Consider the following 20,023-nt stretch of genomic DNA (forward strand, 5'->3'; position numbering starts at 1 on the left):
GCACGGCACAGCGCGCGTGACGCACCCTCACTTGACGCATGAGACACGCCGAAGGGTCAGGACGGGGACTCAGCGGGCGCAGCGATCTGCTCAGCCCCTCCCCACGCTGTGAGAGGCCAGACAGCACCCTATCACTTTAGCTCTGGAAACCGAACAAGGGCACTTTAGGACCCACTTCCCTAAGGCAGCGCGCACATGCCTCCTCCCAGGCAGGGCCGACGCCCCACGCGCCCGCTGAAGCCCCCAGTGGCTTCCAACACCGCAGCTTCTGGCGATTTCACACCGGATGTGGGCGGAGCGCAGGAAACTCCCTCTGCAGATTGTAGGCATTTCTGAGAAGAGGGCAATGGCAGCATATAAACATCCAACTGCTCCTCTTGCCTCCAAAGCCATCGGGAAGCAAGTCCCTCGCCAGCAGAGATGTGGGGGCAGAGCTAAGGGCAAGCCCAGCCCCTCTCCCCACAGGTGCGGGTGAGGCGCGGGGCAGAGAGCCGGGCTGGGCGACCCCAGGGGTCTCGGGAGTCAGGCCCCAACTGATGACAAGAGGAATGACACGGGACATGCCTTACAGACAGCAAAGCGCACAACTGTAAACGCACCTGCCTTTATACTCCCGTACGTTACCCAAAGGAACTCGGTCTCAGTCCTGAGACATTAGAATTCTTACAGAACTTAAAGTGAAATACTTTAAAACAGAGTCATACTAAGATAAGAATCAACCTTTACAAAATAGGCACCATTTTAGGGAGCTTGAGTTTCACGAACAGCTGACAGTACAATACAGTGCTTCTGTGAGAAACGCATCCAAAAACAGGAAGCCGTTTACACCAGAAATAACCCAGAAACCAGGGCAATTTGTTAGCACTAACAGGGAAGGACAAAGAACCCTTCCTCTGACGAACCTTATAAAAAGCAAGGAATATCTTAGAATCAAATTCCTTTGATAACTTAAAAGTTATTGTTCAAAAGACCCTAAAAGACTCATGACTGAAGAGACCCTTTTCTAAACACATGCAAAACCTACGGTTTTTTAAATCTCCTAAAGAAACTCATTATAACAAAAGTCTTGAAATTGTCATCCTTCTATTTAAACCATTTTTCTTCCTATAGTAACACCTGTATGATGAGATTGAATATAGTCATAGCTGGCATTTGATTTTAAAAGATTAAAACTAACTTTAAAGGATTTAAGCTAATGCTGGTTTTAAAATGAATAATGCATACTTAGAGAAAACAAGTTAATATGCTCAATATTTTAATATTAAATTCTTACTTTCCACTGCTAAGGCTTTCTTTGAACATGTAACAAAATCAAAGAATTCCATAAATTTCTAAGCTTCAGCTCTTTTAGCCTCTAAGCAGGAAATTTCACAATTTTTTCTCAACCTAACCTGGGCAAAAGTCGGATTGCAGCTACTAACCCTCTGCACTCCTACCGTGTGGGAAGCAGGCGGGAACGCAGCTCTGAGGTCTACGGGCGAGAAGGGCGGGCGGGCGGGGGCGGCGATAGTTACCCAGGGTCCTTTGGCTCACTGTCTCGTGAACCTCCTCCCTTCAGCTTCCTAACCAGCTTCTCACTGCTGCGTCTAATTGAAGCCCGGAGTTTGCTAAAGGAACCACTGCGTTTTAAAGATCCAGTGCCATCCTGAAAAAAACGTGAACAAATGTGAAGCGCCACACGGCTCTCCCTCCCAACCCGCAAGAGACAAAGCTAAATGAAAACAAGAATTCACATCGTGTTGACCTGCTGGTCTGTGACGTGCTGGTAATGTGATTCCTACAGAAATGACCAATTCGCCATGTACGTAAATACACTTTAAATAGGAATCTATCCATTTTAAATTTCATGAAAGCTAATCCAATGAATGTGAAAACCTGTGAACATGAAAAAGCTCAAACAAAAGTAGTAAAATCCCCAAAGGAAAATTAATTATATTACTGTTTTGAAACAAAAGATACACAGAAAGACTCAAGGAAATTAAGGCAGCTTCTAGGAAGATCACCAAAATCAAACTCCACGTTTAATAACTAAGGAAGCATCTGGTCCATGAAACAGTACAGGACCTAAAACATTTAGGTTTGACATAGGCAACTTCCTTTTAACAATTTCATCTACATGCAATAGATATACTGTTTCTTCATTAAGTTTTATAGGACAGTTTTATTAAATGTTGATTATAGATGTAGTGGGAAAATTAAACAATACGTTCATTCTATACAAATAACTAAAAATCCTTAGATGCCTTGTAGGAAGCAAGTGAAAGAGTGCCCAGCTTTCGTATAACTGATTCAGACATTAATGAGTGAAACACTTGGCAGCATCTGGATATGAAAATCAAATACACAGAGTGAAAAAAATGTGTATAGAACAACTTTTATTCTCAGAATCAATCATTTAGTAAGATTAACAGTAGCCCCACCACTTCTAGAAGCTACGGCAATGCTGCATTCCATGGAAAGAATGAGAAGGTCTACCAAGCAGACAGACACCAAGACACAGGTCAGTTGGAGTGAGTTTATTAGAAGTTAGAAAGACACAAATACACAAATCACTGAACACTTAAAGATTAGTAGAGAAAAGCAGAATTGCCAAAATTTCACACAAAGACTACACAGCAAATTCTACTTGAGCACGATCCTAAGGGGAGCGCCCAGAGCCCAGGGTGGTCCCACCAGGTCTCCAAACGCGACAGGAGCAGCACATGCCCTACTCTGACAGCCTAGGTAGTGTCACAGTCACCATCATGCCATTGCAGTAACACCTGGGGGATACTACTAACTACCTCTTATCAAAGTGAACAGCTAATTGCTCTTAGTTTTTAAACTCATGTATTACACAGTAAATGGTTTTATTAACACAGTTTATATTACTAAGTACATATCTGGCAAAGCTACATGTATACAGAGATAAGGAACCCCCCAAAAGGACAGCAGCACCAAAGGAATGGCCAGTCACAGAGAGGTGTAGCTCTGACAAGAATCCTAGGGGATTGCTAAACACAGCAGTCAGCACTGGAGAGAGAAGAAAAGCTGGAGGAGATGCCGCCCATCATGCAGGAGACAGTGAGTGTCACACAGGGCAGCTAGGCCTGTTAGACAGAAACGGAGAGAGAAAGCCCAGTGAAACTCATGAGAAAAGAGCCAGTTTCCACGCAACACAGCTTGGCTTACAGTATTTCTAGGTCACAAAGTCTAAGCAGCATTTTTACCGCTTTAGTATTTGGAATTACCTTCTGTCTGCTCCTGTCAGCCCCGTATAAAACAGGTACTGGACCTTATGTTACATTTCACATAATCTAGACTAAAATCACTCCTAATCCTCAATAGAATAAAATTCAACATTTTTAGAGCACGGACTGGCACCGTGCTAGAAATCTCCTTGATACTTACAATAAAAAGGTTTTCAAGTTACTGTACATAAGGAGATTCTGAAACAAAAACCATCGACAGTGACCAAAAGAAAGATTGCTATGCACAGGAAGAGTGCATTCATTAAAGATTTAACTTTATCAGAAATCCTCTTGCATAGAACTAAACTATAAAGTTCTCTCTGAAATCAGAAAGGACTTTCTCTGAAGAACACTAACATTTTAGACATTTCAGAAATGTTAAGAAACACTGACTTTTAAAGTTTATAGCACATTTTAAACATGCAGTTGATAATCCAAAATAAAATTAACTAGAAAAAGGATTTCCGAAGCAGCAACGCATCCTGGGTCCTGGCAGATTGGAAGCCCCAGACCGCGGGGACCTGAGCCCGCCCGCGCTGACTCACCATGCGACGCTGAGCAAGTCATTTAACCAGCCCGAGCTTCATCTTTCTCATCTTTAAAATGGAAAAATAAAACTTGTTACCAACTCCCCACCAATGCTGGGAGGACAAGAAAACACAAGTTCTTGCTGCTCTTTAGAAACAGAATGCTAAAATGTTAATATAATTCTATAAATGGTACAACTCCTTGTGTTCATTTCAAATTCAGTGCTACTCTTTAGTAGCACTATTTGTAATATTCCTGTACTAGACACTCCACAGAATATGGAAGAGTAATTTCAGTCAGATTCCAAGAGCATTTCATACACTTATCCACACACACTCACTCTCCCCCCGCCACCCCCGCAAGGCAGGCTGGGCTGGGCTGGGCTGGGCTGGGCTGGGCTGGGGGAGCAGCACCTGGAGGGGAAGTGGGGCGCTGGAGCAGGTAGGTCTGCCTGTCCTCCTTGCTCTCACCAGCTGGGAACCTGGCCCCTGAGAACCAGCAGGAAGGACAGCACAAACCCACCCAAACAAGGTGGATTTCTACTCAAAACAGACTAGAGGGTTGGGAGGTTTCACTGTATTCCAACACTTTCAGAAGAGTCTAGATCGTTATACTGCCATGAAAGAATATTTGCATCAAAAAACTGGGTTTCTGAACAAAAATTAACAGTATAATGTATGGGTGAAGAATTATATGGCAGTAATTATCATCTATGGATTTCAGGTGATTTCGTGTTTTTAAATTCTTCTTTGGTTTATTCTAGTTGTCTTCCTAGTTTAATTTTTATTTTTCAAAAATAACATTATTTCTAATTAACAGCTACCTCATTCCCAGTAATCTTGGGAAAGAGTTTAGTGTATTAAAAGCTTTTAGAAACATTAACATGGGGAGCAGTATGAAAAGGATGGGGACATGGGGGTGGGGCTACTTCAGAAGGACCCCAGTAGAGAACTGGCGCTCTGAAAACAGAAAGGCCAGCACAGGTGAAGCTCAGGTTCCGCTCAGAATGTAAGACGTGTGATGTTTCCTGGTGGCCTAGTGGGACCACTGCAAAGGCAATTCCTTAATTACAGTGCAGCCCCAAGGCTCCTGCGTGGCCCAGTGGGGACCTGGGTCCCGGTGACTGACACATGTGCGTCTCACAGTTAACGTGAAGTCAATTTTACCCAGGAAGGGTCACTATGCACAGAGCATCTGCATCTTTAGAAGCAGGACCGTAAGAGACTTATCTCGACAGTGACTTTTAGATCTGAACAGTTTACACAAAGATAACATTTGATGAAGTTACATTTTCAAGTACTTCAATTATGATCTCTATGGTACATAGAAAAAGAACAGAACTGTACTTCCCTAAACAAATTATCTACCATGTCAAGAATCTCATCCAGAAACTTCACGTGAATTAGAATATGTCCAGGAGCCTTACGTTTCTTCTATCTTAATAGCATACAATTCAGTTCTCTGCTGATCCAGACTTGCAGTATCTGCGGGGAGTAACTATCATATAACCTAGTTTGTCTCGTCTTTGACCACACTGCCCTTTGTGGTCCATGTTATTTCTGAGTGTTGAGAAGGCCTGCGCCTGGTGGCCTGTGAGAATGTTTGTGAAAACCCAAGTGAGGGCTGTGTGCACCTTCCCCAGCAGAGCAGCTCAGCACTTCCCCTACAGCAGTGGTTTCCAAACTTTATAAGGAGCGCTGAAATCCTTTTTGAAAAAAATTAAAATCTAATGTAGAACCCCAATATAAAATAAAACCTAAACAGCATTTTCTCATTATAAACGGGTAACAAGTTCTTATGATTAAAGTAAACAAGAACAATGAGGCTGCCTTAGAGAACCTGTGATCTGAACGTGAAGTTACAGACAGGTCCAGCCTCAGTGCCCACCTCAACTCCCAATTTATTTTTATCTTTTATCTTGACTGCATAACAAAGAAAATCTTGATGCACACAGGAAAGTGGCTGCAAATAGCAACAATGCTTAATCTGCTTGCCCTGTAATCCCAGGGAAATCTGCACTCATGCAGAGACAGCATTAAACATTTTATCCTCACACCTGGACAGAGATAATGTGAGGACAGCAGTGTGTGAGCCTCTAAACCAAGGTGAGCTTAAAATGGGCTCCTCTGGTTGCACACAATTATACCTCAATAAAGCTGAATCTGAAGAGCACCTAAGGGTAGAGGAATGGATAAAGAAGATGTGGCGCATACATACACTGGAATATTACCCAGCCAGAAAAAGAAACGAAATTGAGCTATTTGTAGTGAGATGGATGGACCCAGAGTCTGCCATACAGAGTGAATTAAGTCAGAAAGAGAAAAAACAAATACCGTATGCTAACACATATATATGGAATCTGAAAAAAAAAAAAGGTTCTAATGAACGTAGGGGCAGGACAGGAATAAAGATGCAGACACAGAGAATGGACTTGAGGACATGCGGAGGGAGAAGGGTAAGCTGGGACGAAGTGAGAGAGTGGCATGGACTTATATACGCTACCAAATGTAAAACAGACAGCTAGTGGGAAGCAGCTGCATAGCACAGGGAGAGCAGCTCGGTGCTTTGTGACCCCCTAGAGGGGTGGGATAGGGAGGAGATACGGGATACGTGTATATGTATAGCTGACTCACTTTGTTATACAGCAGAAACTAACACAACATTGTAAAGCAATTATACTCCAAAAGAGATGTTGAAAAAACCAAACACCACCTAAGGGTGCATACTGCCTTTCCTGCCTCTTTTTAAAACATAAATGCATGCTTTGAAAATAAAACTCAAGTCAAGTGTTGGAAGAGCCGCACTAACTTCTCAGAGCCTCAGAGCTCCCAAAGGAAACCAGTCTGAGAGCCAAGGCCTCCCGTTTGGGGGCGGTGCTGGTCTGAGCGGTGGCCTCAGGCGCCAGCTCTCGACTGTCCCTCCCTAGTTAACCCAAGCAGTTCTCTATTTACTTACTGCTTCACATAAGCCCCATCTGAGGGAGGGTTCCTTCTGCGAGGGTTCCTTCTGCTGCTCAAAGTGAGTTTAGGAACCGCTGCACTGGATGACCTGCAATCTAGATTCTTTCAGTCAACTGAATCCAGCCCAGGCGAAGCGCCCTGGGGTGGATTCTGTCAAAGATGCAGTCGCTAGTGTCTAAAAGTCAAGTAAAAAGGTGTCCAGCACCCAGCGTGTGCGTGTGCGTCCCGAGTGACAGCATGTCCACAGTGAGAGAGGAAATGTGCGGTGGAGGGCAGAGAGCAGGAACGGGGGGGGAGGGGTGCCCACCTCTGCCCGCCGCACCGCGACGCCCGCCCGCCCGCCCCTCCACAGAGGAGTGAAAGCAGCTCTCCCTCACCCCCGAGTCTCAGTCTTGAAGACAGTAATAGAACTCTGAGATGTCAATAATTTTATTTTCACGTGATTTCATAGAAAGATTGACCTAGAAATACTGTCTCAAGAGAAAGCTCCTCCAGAACTTCATTCTAAATGATCAAACCCTGCCCTCTGGCTCCTGAAGACCAGCGAAAGGAGGGGCCCTCTACACAAAGCACGCAGACAACAGCCACCACGGGGAGAGTACAGTACACAGTGCGGGCTGGACGCGGACATGAGTAGGGCAGCGCCACCCTCATTTCACTTTGGGCGACTGCCCGACAGGGTGAGTGGTCAAAGCAGATGCTGATTGGTTGTCTTGGCACAGGGAAACCAAAGCAAGGGAGCTGCCAGGTAAAGACAGTCGAAAGAGATGCTCTCCCTTAAAGCTTGGCCAACAACATTCTGTATAAAATGTCAACTAGAGTGCTGACCCTTACCAAATTGCTACAGCTGTAGAAAATCCCAAAGAATAAATAGATTCAAAAAGATAGACTATAAGAAAGCCCCAAACTACCATTTGGAAAAACATCTGCACAATTACAACTAATCAAATTGCATTACGTGACTTCAAAAAAATCAACACTGCAACTGAATGCATTAAACCTAATCCTGCATTCAACCCTCCCCCATAAAAGCAGAATTCCAAAGACACCAGCTCAATGTACAAAAAAATTACCCACGTGTTACAAAAATTCACTAGAAAGAAACGTCCAAAAGGCAATACTGGAGAAACAGCAGTGGTAAGAATTTCCACAGAGGCAGAGGCGGAGCCTGGCCACAGAGGTGGCGTGTTTCTAATAGAGGCACATGCTCGGGACGCAAAAGCCTCCGGCAGGTAACCATGGAAAGCAATGAGCCGCTGGGCCCTCCGTGGACTGAGCTGGGACATGGAGAGCAGCCATCCTAACATTCTCACTCCTGACCTGTTCTCTTCTACAGAAGAGTTCTGTCTGAATCACCCTTTTCCTTGGAAGTATTTAAATTAATTCTAACAAAATCTACAGCAGCCTCGTCAGTGAAATTAGGAGCACTGAAGTTAGCAATGAAAATGGGTAAGTTAAAAAAGCGAGTTAGTTATCTGCCACACTAATCCTATTATTAAAATAAAACCAAATTATGGATTATGCTTTAAAAACCAGGACACTCAATCAGCATTGAAGTGCTCAAGGTTAAGCCAAACAGCTTTCATGGATTCCTAAAAAGAAGAAAATTACTACTTCAAACAAATAACAGACTTCAGTGTTAGCAGAAGAACTTACAAAAAGCTTAATTCGTATTTAATTTGAGAAAAGTAGGCTGTCTAGCAGTTAAGCCAGGAGATGCCAAAAAGCACTCCCGGTGGGAGACGGCCCAGGCTGCTGCCCGGGGCCTCGCAGCACGGGCTGAGCACGCGCTGTGTACTGTACTTACCCCGTTCCACTCTACGCTCATACTCACTTCCTCCCCTCCGTCAGGGCCGCTCTCGTACTTGACCACATCCACGCTGAGGCTCTCGCGGCTTCTCCGCTTCTCCATGTTCTCAGGGTCATTCAGCACTTCAGCTACTCTCTGTTTGTGAGCATTGTCGAGACCCTGCGAGCCAGGCAGGGGGAAAAGGGTGTGATCCATCAGCACTTAAGTTTTATTGGGAATTTCTAAGATAACTAAATGTATATTAGGGGAAAAAAAGTTCTTAAACATTGGAGGGAAAATCAGAACAGTGATTCTCAGGAATGTACACCTAACACTTGTGCATTTCACCGCATGTAAATTTTACCTCAAATGTTAAAAAATTATAAACAAATACTGAGCTCCAGGTTATGATGTGCACGCTGAAGTATTTAAAAGGAAGTGTACTGAGGTATACAACTTTGAAAGGCATCGGAAAAAAAAAAGGACTAAAGGATGGATAGATGGGAGAGATGCTCGTGACTGAATCTAGGAGGCGGTACACGGGTATAAAATCCTCTCAACTGTACTCTATGTTTGGAAGTTTCATGGTGAGACGCTGGGAAACTGCCCAGTTTTTGACACTTTAACATTAAGTGCCTGGTGTTCCATGCCTCCAAAATAAGTACATGGTTGAAAACTCACGGATTACTTTGTTCTCAGTATAATAACATTTTTAAAAATTAGCCACTAGGGCTTCCCTGGTGGCGCAGTGGTTGAGAGTCCGCCTGCCGATGCAGGGGACACGGGTTCGTGCCCCGGTCCGGGAAGATCCCACATGCCACGGAGCGGCTGGGCCCGTGAGCCATGGCCTCTGAGCCTGCGCGTCCAGAGCCTGTGCTCCGCAACGGGAGAGGCCACAACAGTGAGAGGCCCGCGTACCACAAAAAAAAAATTAGCCACTTATTTAACAAAAGGCATTTTAACAGCAAACTTTCCTACTCCACAGAGCGATGAGCAGCGGCAAGCACTCGCCTACTTTCTCAACAATCACCCCACGCACATCTGAGTGAAAACATAACTGGATTAACACCCAGCAGCAAACGTTCTCCATGTGCATTTCAGCACCATCTGATGACCAGGTGCAGCATGTCTTATGTTCTAAATGGAATCTCAACCCGAACAGCTCATGCAAATACTGCCCCTTCGCTGACCCTGAGGGTTTCCTCCTCAGGGGGGCACAATACCCAAACAGACCATGTGCTGCGGTGACCTCCACAGTGAAGCGGACCGTGGCCCTCCCAGGCGCAGGAGGGGCTGTTCTCAACAAACCACTAGCAACATCCCTTTCTCTAAACATCTGCCGCTCATGACTCTAGACACCACTGGCTGGATAAACACTATCTGGCACTGGTTTACAGCAAAGCCTGGTCATGAAGGAGCACCACGGACCACCAGTCGAGCCAGAATCCCACGCTGCCTACACCCAGGGCGCCCTCCCCTGAACAGTAGCCCCTCAGAGTCAAAAGACCTGGGAAGGACGACAGGACTCAAGAAAGGGGCTCCTGCAGGGCACAAGCTAGGAGAGCACCACTGACAACACCTATGCTGGGCCTTCTCTAATCCCTCTGCACAGAATCTCTCGAAGGAAAAAATTCTAAGGTACCTATGGGTAACTTTAATCCCAGCCAAAAGGTGGCTTTAAACCAACAACTGCATAATAGGCTACACACACACCATTCAGGGGAAAAAGCCACACCTGTCCCTCCAGCACTAAAAATAGAAAACAAAACCTGCCATCTTTATATGCATATACATACACAGTAATACATTAACTCCTTACTCTAAAACTGGTAATTAAGGGGCAAGAACTAAGCCTTTTTCCTGAATGTTCTTTACAACTGTATTTCAGCATAACTAAAATACCTCAGTTGATGAAGCAAAGTGCTTCAGTAGTCCTTCTTATTGCCAAATAGTATTCCATCGCATGGATATACCACCTTGTGTACCCATCCATCCACCGACGAACCTGTGTCTGTGTGTTCGTTCAGCCTACTGAGAGTAACGCTGCCACGAACGTATATGCACAGGAGCAGTCAACCATCATCACTTACGGAGGCCATATTTGCTAATTCACCTACTGACCAAAACGTATTTGTAATCCTAAAATCAACACTCGCAGTGCTTTCATGGTCATTCACAGACACACGAAGTGGAGAAAACTTCGAGTCACCTGACACGCACATCCCCAGCTAAGATCAAACAAGGTGACACTCTGCTTTCTTGTTTCACCTTGTAATGTGAACAAGCATCCTCCCTCCCCGAGTCTAAATCATCTGGTGCCATGTTTTCCGCATTTCAGTCAGTGATTTCACTGTTTAAAACGGTGAAAAAGTGTCCTCTGGTGTTCCTAAGCGCAAGAAGGCTGGGGTGTGCCCTATGGAGAAAGATAAGCTCTCTTCAGGCACAAGTTACAGTGCTGCTGGCCATGAATCTGATGCTAATGAATCAACAACATATACTAAATAAGGTGTCTTTAAACAGAAACACACCTAAAACAAGGTTATGTATTGATCGAAGTAAATGTGACCAGAGGCTCCCAGGAACATAACTCTGTATCTCCCTAGGAACAATGGTTCACTATTTGCTAATTCAGTGTTCAAAGCAACTTTATAGAACATAAGTACCATGAATAACGAGAACCGGCTGTATTTCTTTTGAGTACCTGTGTTCCATTCTCTCCAGTGTATACCTAGGAGTGGACTTGCAGGGTCAGATAGGAACTCTATGCTTCTCTTTTGGATGAACCTCCAAACTGTTCTCTACAGAAGCTGCACCATTCTGCGTCCCCACCAGCAGTGCACAAGGGTTCCAGTCTCTACACCTCCTCCTCGACACTTGCTATTTCTGTTTTGGTTTTGAATTCTAGCCATCCCAGTGGGTGTGTGGTGGTGCCTCACTGTGGTTTTCATTTGCATTCCCCTGATGACTCATGACGTTGAGCATCCTTCCATGTGCTTGTTGGCAGTTGTATAGCATCTTCAGAGAAATGTCTATTCAGGTCCTGTGCTCGTTTTTTAATTAGGTGGTCCTTTTGTCTTTATACATTCTGGACACTAGACCTCCTCAGAGATGTGATTTGCAAATATGTCCACCCATTCTGTGAGTCTTTTCATTTTCTTGATAGTGTCCTTGAACGCACAAATGTTTGTAATTTTGGTGAATCTGACTTTTGCTTTTGTTGCTCGTGCTTTTGGTGTCATATTTACCATATATTTACATTATATTGTCGCTTGAACAATATAAGTTTATTTGTACAAACTAGAACAGTAAACATTTTCTATTTCTAAATCAAGGTTTCAGTAAGTCTCATAAAAGAGAATCATTAAACTCAAAGTTAAAAACGGAAGGCTAGGGCTTCCCTGGCGGCGCAGTGGTTGAGAGTCCGCCTGCCGATGCAGGGGACACGGGTTTGTGCCCCGGTCTGGGAAGATCCCAAATGCCGCAGAGCAGCTGGGCCTGTGAGCCATGGCCGCTGAGCCTGCGCATCTGGAGCCTGTGCTCCGCAACGGGAAAGGCCACAACAGTGAGAGGCCCGCGTACAATCAATCAATAAATACGGAAGGCTAAGTTAAAAACAGAAGGTTTTTGACTGACCTGTTTACGTGACCTCATGGCTGCTTCTTCCAATGTTTCTGCAGCTTCAAATTTGCCTTGACGTCTGTAAAGTGCCCCAAGGTTTTTTAAAGTAGTTGTAACAGTTGGACTGTAAGAAAGCACATGATATACAAAACTATAAAATATAAGTTTTAGAGCAACCACTATCAACACACATCATCTAAAGGACAAACAGACTTATGTTTGGCTAAAATTATTTAAATTTCTATGGTACTTTTTTTTAACTGTAAACCTCTAAAAGGCTCTTCTACGTCAAGCATCCCCTGCCTACTGCACTGAGCCCTGTGGCTGATGGGACATGCCCCTGTATTCTCTCCAGTCTGTGGCTGCTCCCACAGACCACCGGGCAGTCTCAACAAAAATGTCTATTCTGGGTCTGTCCAGTGACCATCAGGCTTCTCCCCCCATCGGGGGCAGAGCTGACTGTGCCAGGTAGTAAAGAGGACACATGTTTTAATGCTGCTATCTACCTTCTCCCCTCCCTCTACAAGTAGAGGGGAAGCAAAGTGAATCCAAAACTCATCACCAATGAGATCTGAGTCACAGAATGACGGCTGTGTGTGCGAAAGGATGAACAAACAGTGTGCACACAGACAGTGCTTCTGCACTCCTCACAGAGCACTCTTACTAAGAAACGAGAAATAAGTCTAGTTCATTTTAGTATAGATATACTTCAAGAGATTCTTTTCTTACTGATGATAGGCGCTTTAGAAATAAAGAAGCTATACTCCATGTCTTTGAGACAATTTACAGAGTATTGGGAGAAACAAAGCACATGCAATTCAGAAGTTATGCTAAGTGCTATGGGGAACCCAAAGAAGGAGTACTTGTTCCAAACTAGGGGTTCAGAGAGTTTTTCTGAAATAGAAGACTGGTAAAGTAAGTCTTAAAGGGTGAGCAAAAGTTAAAATAGGAAAGAGACTGCAGGAAAGGTGTTGCAGTCAGAAGAGGAAACGGGCATCTGCACAGGCTCACGGGCTGCTGGTGAAGGAGCTCACACAACCCTCCGCAGACACGGAGGCCCTGAGGGCTGCGGGAGACTGGGGTGTGCACCTGGACACACCTGCAAAGTGCTGGCTTTTGCACGTCTGCTGGCCTGTTTCCCGTGAGTTTGGTCTATGGCGACCTCAAATGTTGTGTCTCTATATTTAGTCATCTCTTCTCCTGCGATTTGGTATTTAGCCTTAGACACAGCATTAATGGACAGAACCAATATTTTACCCACGTGACCCATATTACGGTGGGTTTTGTGTACATGAATTACCTCATTTACGAAGTTATGGAATTTGTATTGGAATCTGTGGAAAATCAGGGACTGTGCAACCACACCACTTTAAGCAACTTACACACTCCGTCATTTACAAGCTACCTTTGAAGCATTAGCACCTTCCACAGCTGTGTCTTTGTTTTTCAGTTAAGCAGACGTACCTGTCAACTTTGCAGGCTTTGTACCAGCCACCATACTCTCCAAAAGAAGTCCCATCCTTTTGCTTTCCCTAAATTATAGGAAATAATTTCAAGTGAATAATTATCTTAAGCAATATATTCAATTTAGAATCTCTCGAAATAGTATGTCCTTACTTTGCATTCTTCTCTTTCCTCAGCATGCATCCAAATGGGTTTATTTTCATCTAGGGAAGAAAAAATAACATACTATAAACTGAAGCATAACAGAGCCCACAAAGTGGAATTTGTCAAGTTTCAGCAACTACAAGGTTTCTGTTTTGTTTTCCGTATGATCCTTCTCAGATATTAGTTTTCACATCATGGACAGACAAGGTTTCACAATGGAGAATAAAGACTATGAAGACAGAACCAGACCACAAGAAACCAGTAGGAAATGGCCATTCACATGCAGCTCTGTGAACAGAAGACATGGAATCAAAGGTACCAACCTAGACAGGGTAGGCAACGATCAAAAACACGGACAAATGCTAGGGTCCCTATAAGGAAACTTTTAATGCTAGAACCCTCACGTAACACTTGGGACTACTTAGAATTTGAACAACTAACATTAAACAAAAGTCTAAGAAATAGTAGTAAGATGTTGGGAGCAAAAATGGAAAAACTACAAATCAATATTCCTTTAAAATTTTCTTCACTTTTGAGAACACTGACACATACCACTCATCCAAAGCTTCCAACTAATGCACCCACATCATGGAGGATAAGCAGTCTTAAAAGTGAAGGTTATGGGCTTTCCTGGTGGCGCAGTAGTTAAGTATCTGCCTGCCAGTGCAAGGGACACGGGTTTGAGCCCTGGCCCGGGAAGATCCCACACGCTGCGGAGCAACTAAGCCCGTGTGCCACAACTACTGAGGCTGCGCTCTAGAGCCCGCAAGCCACAACTGCTGAGCCCGTGTGCCACAACTACTGAAGCCCGCGCACCTAGAGCCTGTGCTCCGCAACAAGAGAAGCCACAACGAGAAGCCTGCGCACTGCAACAAAGAGTAGCCCCCGCTCACCGCAACCAGAGAAAGCCCAAGCACAGCAAAGAAGACCCAACGCAGCCAAAAATAAAAACAAATAAATAAATATTTTTTAAAAGTGAAGGTTATGAAAATACTTTTATGACATGAAAAATGCTTAAGCTACAAGTATAAAAGAAAATAAGCAGTATGCATGATTATATATAAAGTGTGGTTTCAATTTTGCAAATCAATTGGCAAAAAAGGAAGGAAAGACACAAAAAATTAAGACATATTTGGGTGATGAAATTATAGGCGATTTTCATGATCCCGTCTCTTCACTTATTTTTGAGGTTTCTGGAGAATAAGACCTGTGCTCCCACCCAATCCAACCACTCATAAGCTACCCATCCTGGGCGAGTCGCTTAGCCTGCAGTGTCCTCGCTCCTAAAATGGAGTAACGTGTGACCCATTTCACAGGACTGTTGAGAAAATTAAATAAGATTACATATTTAAACTGTTTTTAACTAAAAGACTAGTATGTGGTTAACTATTCTTAGGATTATTGGGCATGTCATAGGAGAAGAATGAAACTAGTTTTAAATACTGGCTTTAAAAGAATGAATATTTGTATAGCAAAGGAAACCACAAACAAAATGAAAAGACAACTTACGGAATGGGAGAAAATATTTGCAAATGATGCAACTGACAAGGGCTTAATTTCCAAAATATACAAACAGCTCCCACAACTCAACAACTAAAAAACAACTCAATCAAAAAATGGGCAGAAGGGGGCTTCCCTGGTGGCGCAGTGGTTCAGAGTCCGCCTGCCGATGCGGGGGACACGGGTTCGTGCCCCGGTCCGGGAGGATCCCACATGCCGCGGAGCAGCTGGGCCCGTGAGCCATGGGCACTGGGCCTGTGCGTCCGGAGCCTGTGCTCCGCAGCGGGAGAGGCCACAGCAGTGAGAGGCCCGCGTACCGCAAAAAAAAAAGGCAGAAGACCTAAATAGACATTTCTCCAAAGAAGACATACATATGGCTAACAGTCACAAGAAAAGATGCTCAACATAACTAATTATTACAGAAATGCAAATCAAAACTACAATGAGGTTATCACCTCACATCAGTCAGAATGGTCATCATTAAAAAGTCTACAAATAACAAATGCTGGAGAAGGTATAGAAAAAGGGACCCTCCTACACTGTTGGTGGGAATGTAAATTGGTGCAGCCACTATAGAAAACAGTATGGAGGTTCCTCAGAAAACTAAAAATAGAATTACCGTTTGATCCAGCAATCCCACTCCTGGGCATATATCCAGACAAAACTGTAATTCAAAAAGATACAATGCACCCCTATGTTCATAGCAGCACTATTCACAATAGCCAAGACATGGAAACAACCTAAAAGTCCATCGACAGATGAATGGATAAAGAAGATGTAGTATATATATACAATGGAATACTACTCAGCCATAAAAAAAGAACGAAATAATGCCATCTGCAGCAACATGGATGCAACTAGGGCTTACCATACTAAGTGAAGTAAGTCAGAAAAAGACAAATACTATATGATACCACTCATATGTGGAATCTAAAATATGACTCAAAGGAACCTATCTATGAAACAGAAACAGACTCACAGACATAGAGAACAGACTGGTGGTTGCCAAAGGGAAGGGGGGTGGGGGAGGAGTGGAGTGGGAGTTTGGGGTTAGCAGACGCAAGCTATTATATACAGAATGAATAAACAACAAGGGCCTCCTGTACAGCACAGGGAACTATAAGTATCCTATGATAAACCATAATGCAAAAGAATATAAAAAAAAAAGAATGTACATATATAACTGAATCACTTTGTTGTACAGCAGTAATTAACAACATTGTAAATCAACTATACTTCAATTAACAATGGTGAGACTAGCCAGGGAAGTTTTGAAAAGGAAGAGTACTTACAGACTTTGTCACATCACATATCTAACTTCACCCCCACCCCGCCTCACTGCAAAACCACAGCAGCCAAGAAGATGTGCAACTGGTACAAGAATCAATACCTGCATAAATGGAGAGGAATGGTCCACCATTACCACTACCACTACCACCAGCAACAAAACCCTTGACTTGATAAAGAATTTAGAATATGACCTTACGAATGAGTGGGGGGAATGGAAGGATTATTCAGTTAGTGGTGCTCGTACAATTGTTTAAATACTTGAAAAATAATTGTATATCACAATTATTTAAAAAAAAAAGTGAACAGTATTTAAAGCTTAATAACACTGTTATTTACTGCAGTTTTAGCTTTATGTACTAACCTAACCCTATTGTTAGAACAGACAAGAATCCACCAGTTAAGAGAACTAGATTTCCTGACAACAAACCAGGTCATGGGTTTCAATGCTGCACTGTAGTCAAGAAGGCCCTGTGACCTGAAAGCCACGCCCCGACAGCAAACCAGGACACATGTGCATCTTGCCTAAAGAAAAAATGCCTTTCTGTCCTACGTTTTAACATTTGTGTGGAGGATAAATCTGAGTACAGAAAAAGTGCTTTTAACTAGAACCCAATGAACTGGACTTCATGCTACTATTTTTAGTAGAAAGAAGCTAGCAAATCGCAAGGAAACAAGTCTTCCCCAAGAGTAAAATTTTTTGAAAGAAGCACTAGGGAGATGGCCTGGAATCAACACAAAACCAGCAAGGCCTCTACAGTTAGACGAGGACATGAAAGGGCCCTGTGAACTGTACAAGTCCAGGGAGGTGGACGGTTATCCAATCCTGGCCCAACTGCAAACAGAATCCATTTTCAAAATGATGAGCCTGAGGCATCACGATCTTCTGATAGTTAAGAGATTTACTGCTCCACTTGTTAACAGACGAAAACTAATACACTTTTCAAAGATTTTTCAAAAGTAGTTTCTAGAAACTCTCTATAGAAGAAAGTATTTATTAATCAAAACCTTTTTCCCCACGAATTCTAAGGTTTCCCACACACTAGTAACAACTGTTCACATTCTGAAATCCTTATGTAATAGGCAGTAAAGGGGGGAAGATGCCTTATGTAACACACAAATATTGTTTTACTGAGCAATCAAAATCTTATAAAATATTAATATTAAGCACCTACAATACTTTAAGGGATACAAAGGAGACAGGCCTTAGCTCCTTAAGGCTGTCAAACAACCCAGCAGGCCTGGGATGGGTCGAGAATCTGCATTTCTGACAGGTCCCAGGTGGTGCTGAAATTGCTGGTTCCTGCCGGCACTTTGAGAACCACTGTATTACAGAGCAATTCTAGAAAGCACTAATGACTCCAGGAAGGCTTTCTGGAGTCAGTGCATCTAGGTTGTGCCTAAAGCACGTGTGGACTCCGGTGAGGGTAGCGTGGCCCATCACCCTGACCACAGGCTGCATGACTCCATTATCGGTAATGCCAGGGCAGGTACGCAGGGTTCACCACGGTCACTGGATGATGAATGATGAGCCGAAGGGCACTCACTCAGACCGGGTCACATCCTCTCCAATAAGCGCTCCGTGGAAAATCATTTCTAAAATTCAAATTAAATTCTACCTTGAAAATACTGTGATGACTTGTGTATTACCAAGTTCAAGCTGGAAATCACTATTTTTTTTTATCCTTTTGCTTCACGGAAATCACTATGTTTAATGCATCCTACAACTGCATCTGCTTAGAAACAAAAGTACATTTCTTACCATCTACAGAACCAAACTCCCTTTCATGTGCGCGAGTGAGAATCTCTTTGTACAGCGTTTCTGCTTGCTTGAATTTTCCTTGCTTCAGATAGCAGGACGCCTTAAAATAAAACAAAGTCCTTACTGTTCTTCATAGTAAGTGAAGCATACGTGCTTATTTATAGGTTAGACTATGAAACAGAGCTCAGATTTCAGGAAGAAAGTCATCTGGCTCTATCGATAGAGTTGTACCTCTGTCAACGTACCAGGTTATTTTTCGTTTTGGCCACGTTGGGGTCATCAGGCCCCAGTTTGGTTTGGTAGATCTCGAGGGCTCTTTGATAATAATATTCTACTTCTTCGTACTTGCCCTGGTTCTGGCACAGTAAGGCCAAGTTATTTAACTGCTTGGCAACATCGGGGTGATCCTTTCCCAAAACCTGAGAATAAAAAATAGTGTATTAGAAACACTTATTATTTGTTTCACATGGTACCATCCGATCCATTCTCCACCCTATCATGAGAAGGCGCGTTCTAAACATAAATACGACTGTGCCTTGTTTCCAGGCTTATGATGTTTAAATGGCTCCCCATGCAATAATAAAAATAACTTAACCAGAATTTGTTGAACTCCTTATTCTTGGGGGGAGGAGACTATGCTGATTTCCTTCACGTGCTTTAGTGTCTTTAATTCTTATAATAATCCTACATGGTAGGCAATACTATGCACAGTTTGAAGATGAGGAAACTGGGTTTTATAAAGGCTGTTTAATATGGCCACCCAGTCCTTGAAGTGCCTGAACTTACACCTGGCCCTTCTGAGTCTAACTACATTACACTTATCCCTGCACAGAACAGCCTTCAAAGGAAACTTCCAATTCTTCAATTCACATCCTACGTATCCCTTCACATTCAGACCCAGATTCTCTGAGCACCCCAAACCACTTCCCTCACATTTCAAACTTCACCTCAGGGCTCTTCGAACTTGAACTTACTGTCCCAGACGCCCAACACTCTTCTCCCAGCACTGCCCTGCTCCCCACCCTCCACTAAATAACTCATCTTTCAGGTCTCTTTTCAGGTCCCCTCAGAGAGGACCTCCTTATATCCAATTTAAGGGAGCCCTCAGCCCATCCCCACCCAGTTTACTCACAAGCACATCACCTAGTTTTTTTCTTTCTTTGCAAGTATCACTACCCCAAACTGTCTTATCTCTTTAGTCCTTTACCGCCTAGACTCTCACCCGTTAAGACGTAAGCCTCAGTATGCAAATGCCTTGTCTCAATGTCTGGATGTAATGTCCTCTCAGCACCTAGGACGGTGCTGGCACACAGGTGGACGACCAAACACTACACTGCTTCCTCAGGACCTGAGCCAGCCATCCAGTCTCTCACCTTGTGCCTTTACCTACACAGTCCCCAGTGAGGCAGGCTGCCTCTCCATCCCCTCTGCATTCCCTTCCTCTCCCTGCCTGGGAAGCTCTGACCTCGGTTCTTGAGACTCAGCTCCAACGCTGGCCGTTTGTGGGAGGCCATGCCCAGCACAGTCCCAGCCCTGTACCTGGAGAAGCCCTTGCTCTATGTGCTCCCTGAGCTCTAGGCTAGAAGCCAAAGCACCTGCATTCCCAAGGTCTGCTTGCTGCACTGTGTCCCCAGGGAAAGGACTGTGTCTAATTTGAAATCACCAACTCTAACCAAGCAGGGAGCCCCCAAGTCCTCAATAAATGTCTGCTACATGACTGAATGAAAGAGCAAATATATAT

The 20,023-nt window shown here is 43.8% G+C and overlaps 1 protein-coding gene across 23 annotated transcripts in view; it reads right to left on the reverse strand.

Moving 5' to 3' along the window:
* The window catches only part of KLC1 (kinesin light chain 1), a 112,142-nt gene that overhangs the window by 10,003 nt on the left and 82,116 nt on the right, over window positions 1-20,023 (reverse strand). For 5 of the 23 annotated variants that reach the window (XM_067717700.1, XM_067717721.1, XM_067717711.1 and 2 more), the window contains 7 exons: window positions 18,528-18,701; window positions 18,283-18,382; window positions 13,743-13,792; window positions 13,590-13,657; window positions 12,141-12,249; window positions 8,526-8,687; window positions 1,515-1,645 (listed from right to left, as the gene is read on the reverse strand). In XM_067717700.1, the coding sequence (XP_067573801.1) occupies window positions 1,515-1,645; window positions 8,526-8,687; window positions 12,141-12,249; window positions 13,590-13,657; window positions 13,743-13,792; window positions 18,283-18,382; window positions 18,528-18,701 (794 nt within the window). Of the gene's footprint in view, window positions 1-1,436; window positions 1,646-1,988; window positions 3,090-3,775; window positions 3,827-6,713; window positions 6,807-8,525; window positions 8,688-12,140; window positions 12,250-13,589; window positions 13,658-13,742; window positions 13,793-18,282; window positions 18,383-18,527; window positions 18,702-20,023 lie in introns of those variants that run through there. The other 18 variants (XM_067717731.1, XM_067717667.1, XM_067717861.1 and 15 more) reach the window with 16 other exon arrangements.

This window comes from Pseudorca crassidens, chromosome 1 (assembly GCF_039906515.1).
Source record: "Pseudorca crassidens isolate mPseCra1 chromosome 1, mPseCra1.hap1, whole genome shotgun sequence".
NCBI lineage: Eukaryota > Metazoa > Chordata > Mammalia > Artiodactyla > Delphinidae > Pseudorca > Pseudorca crassidens.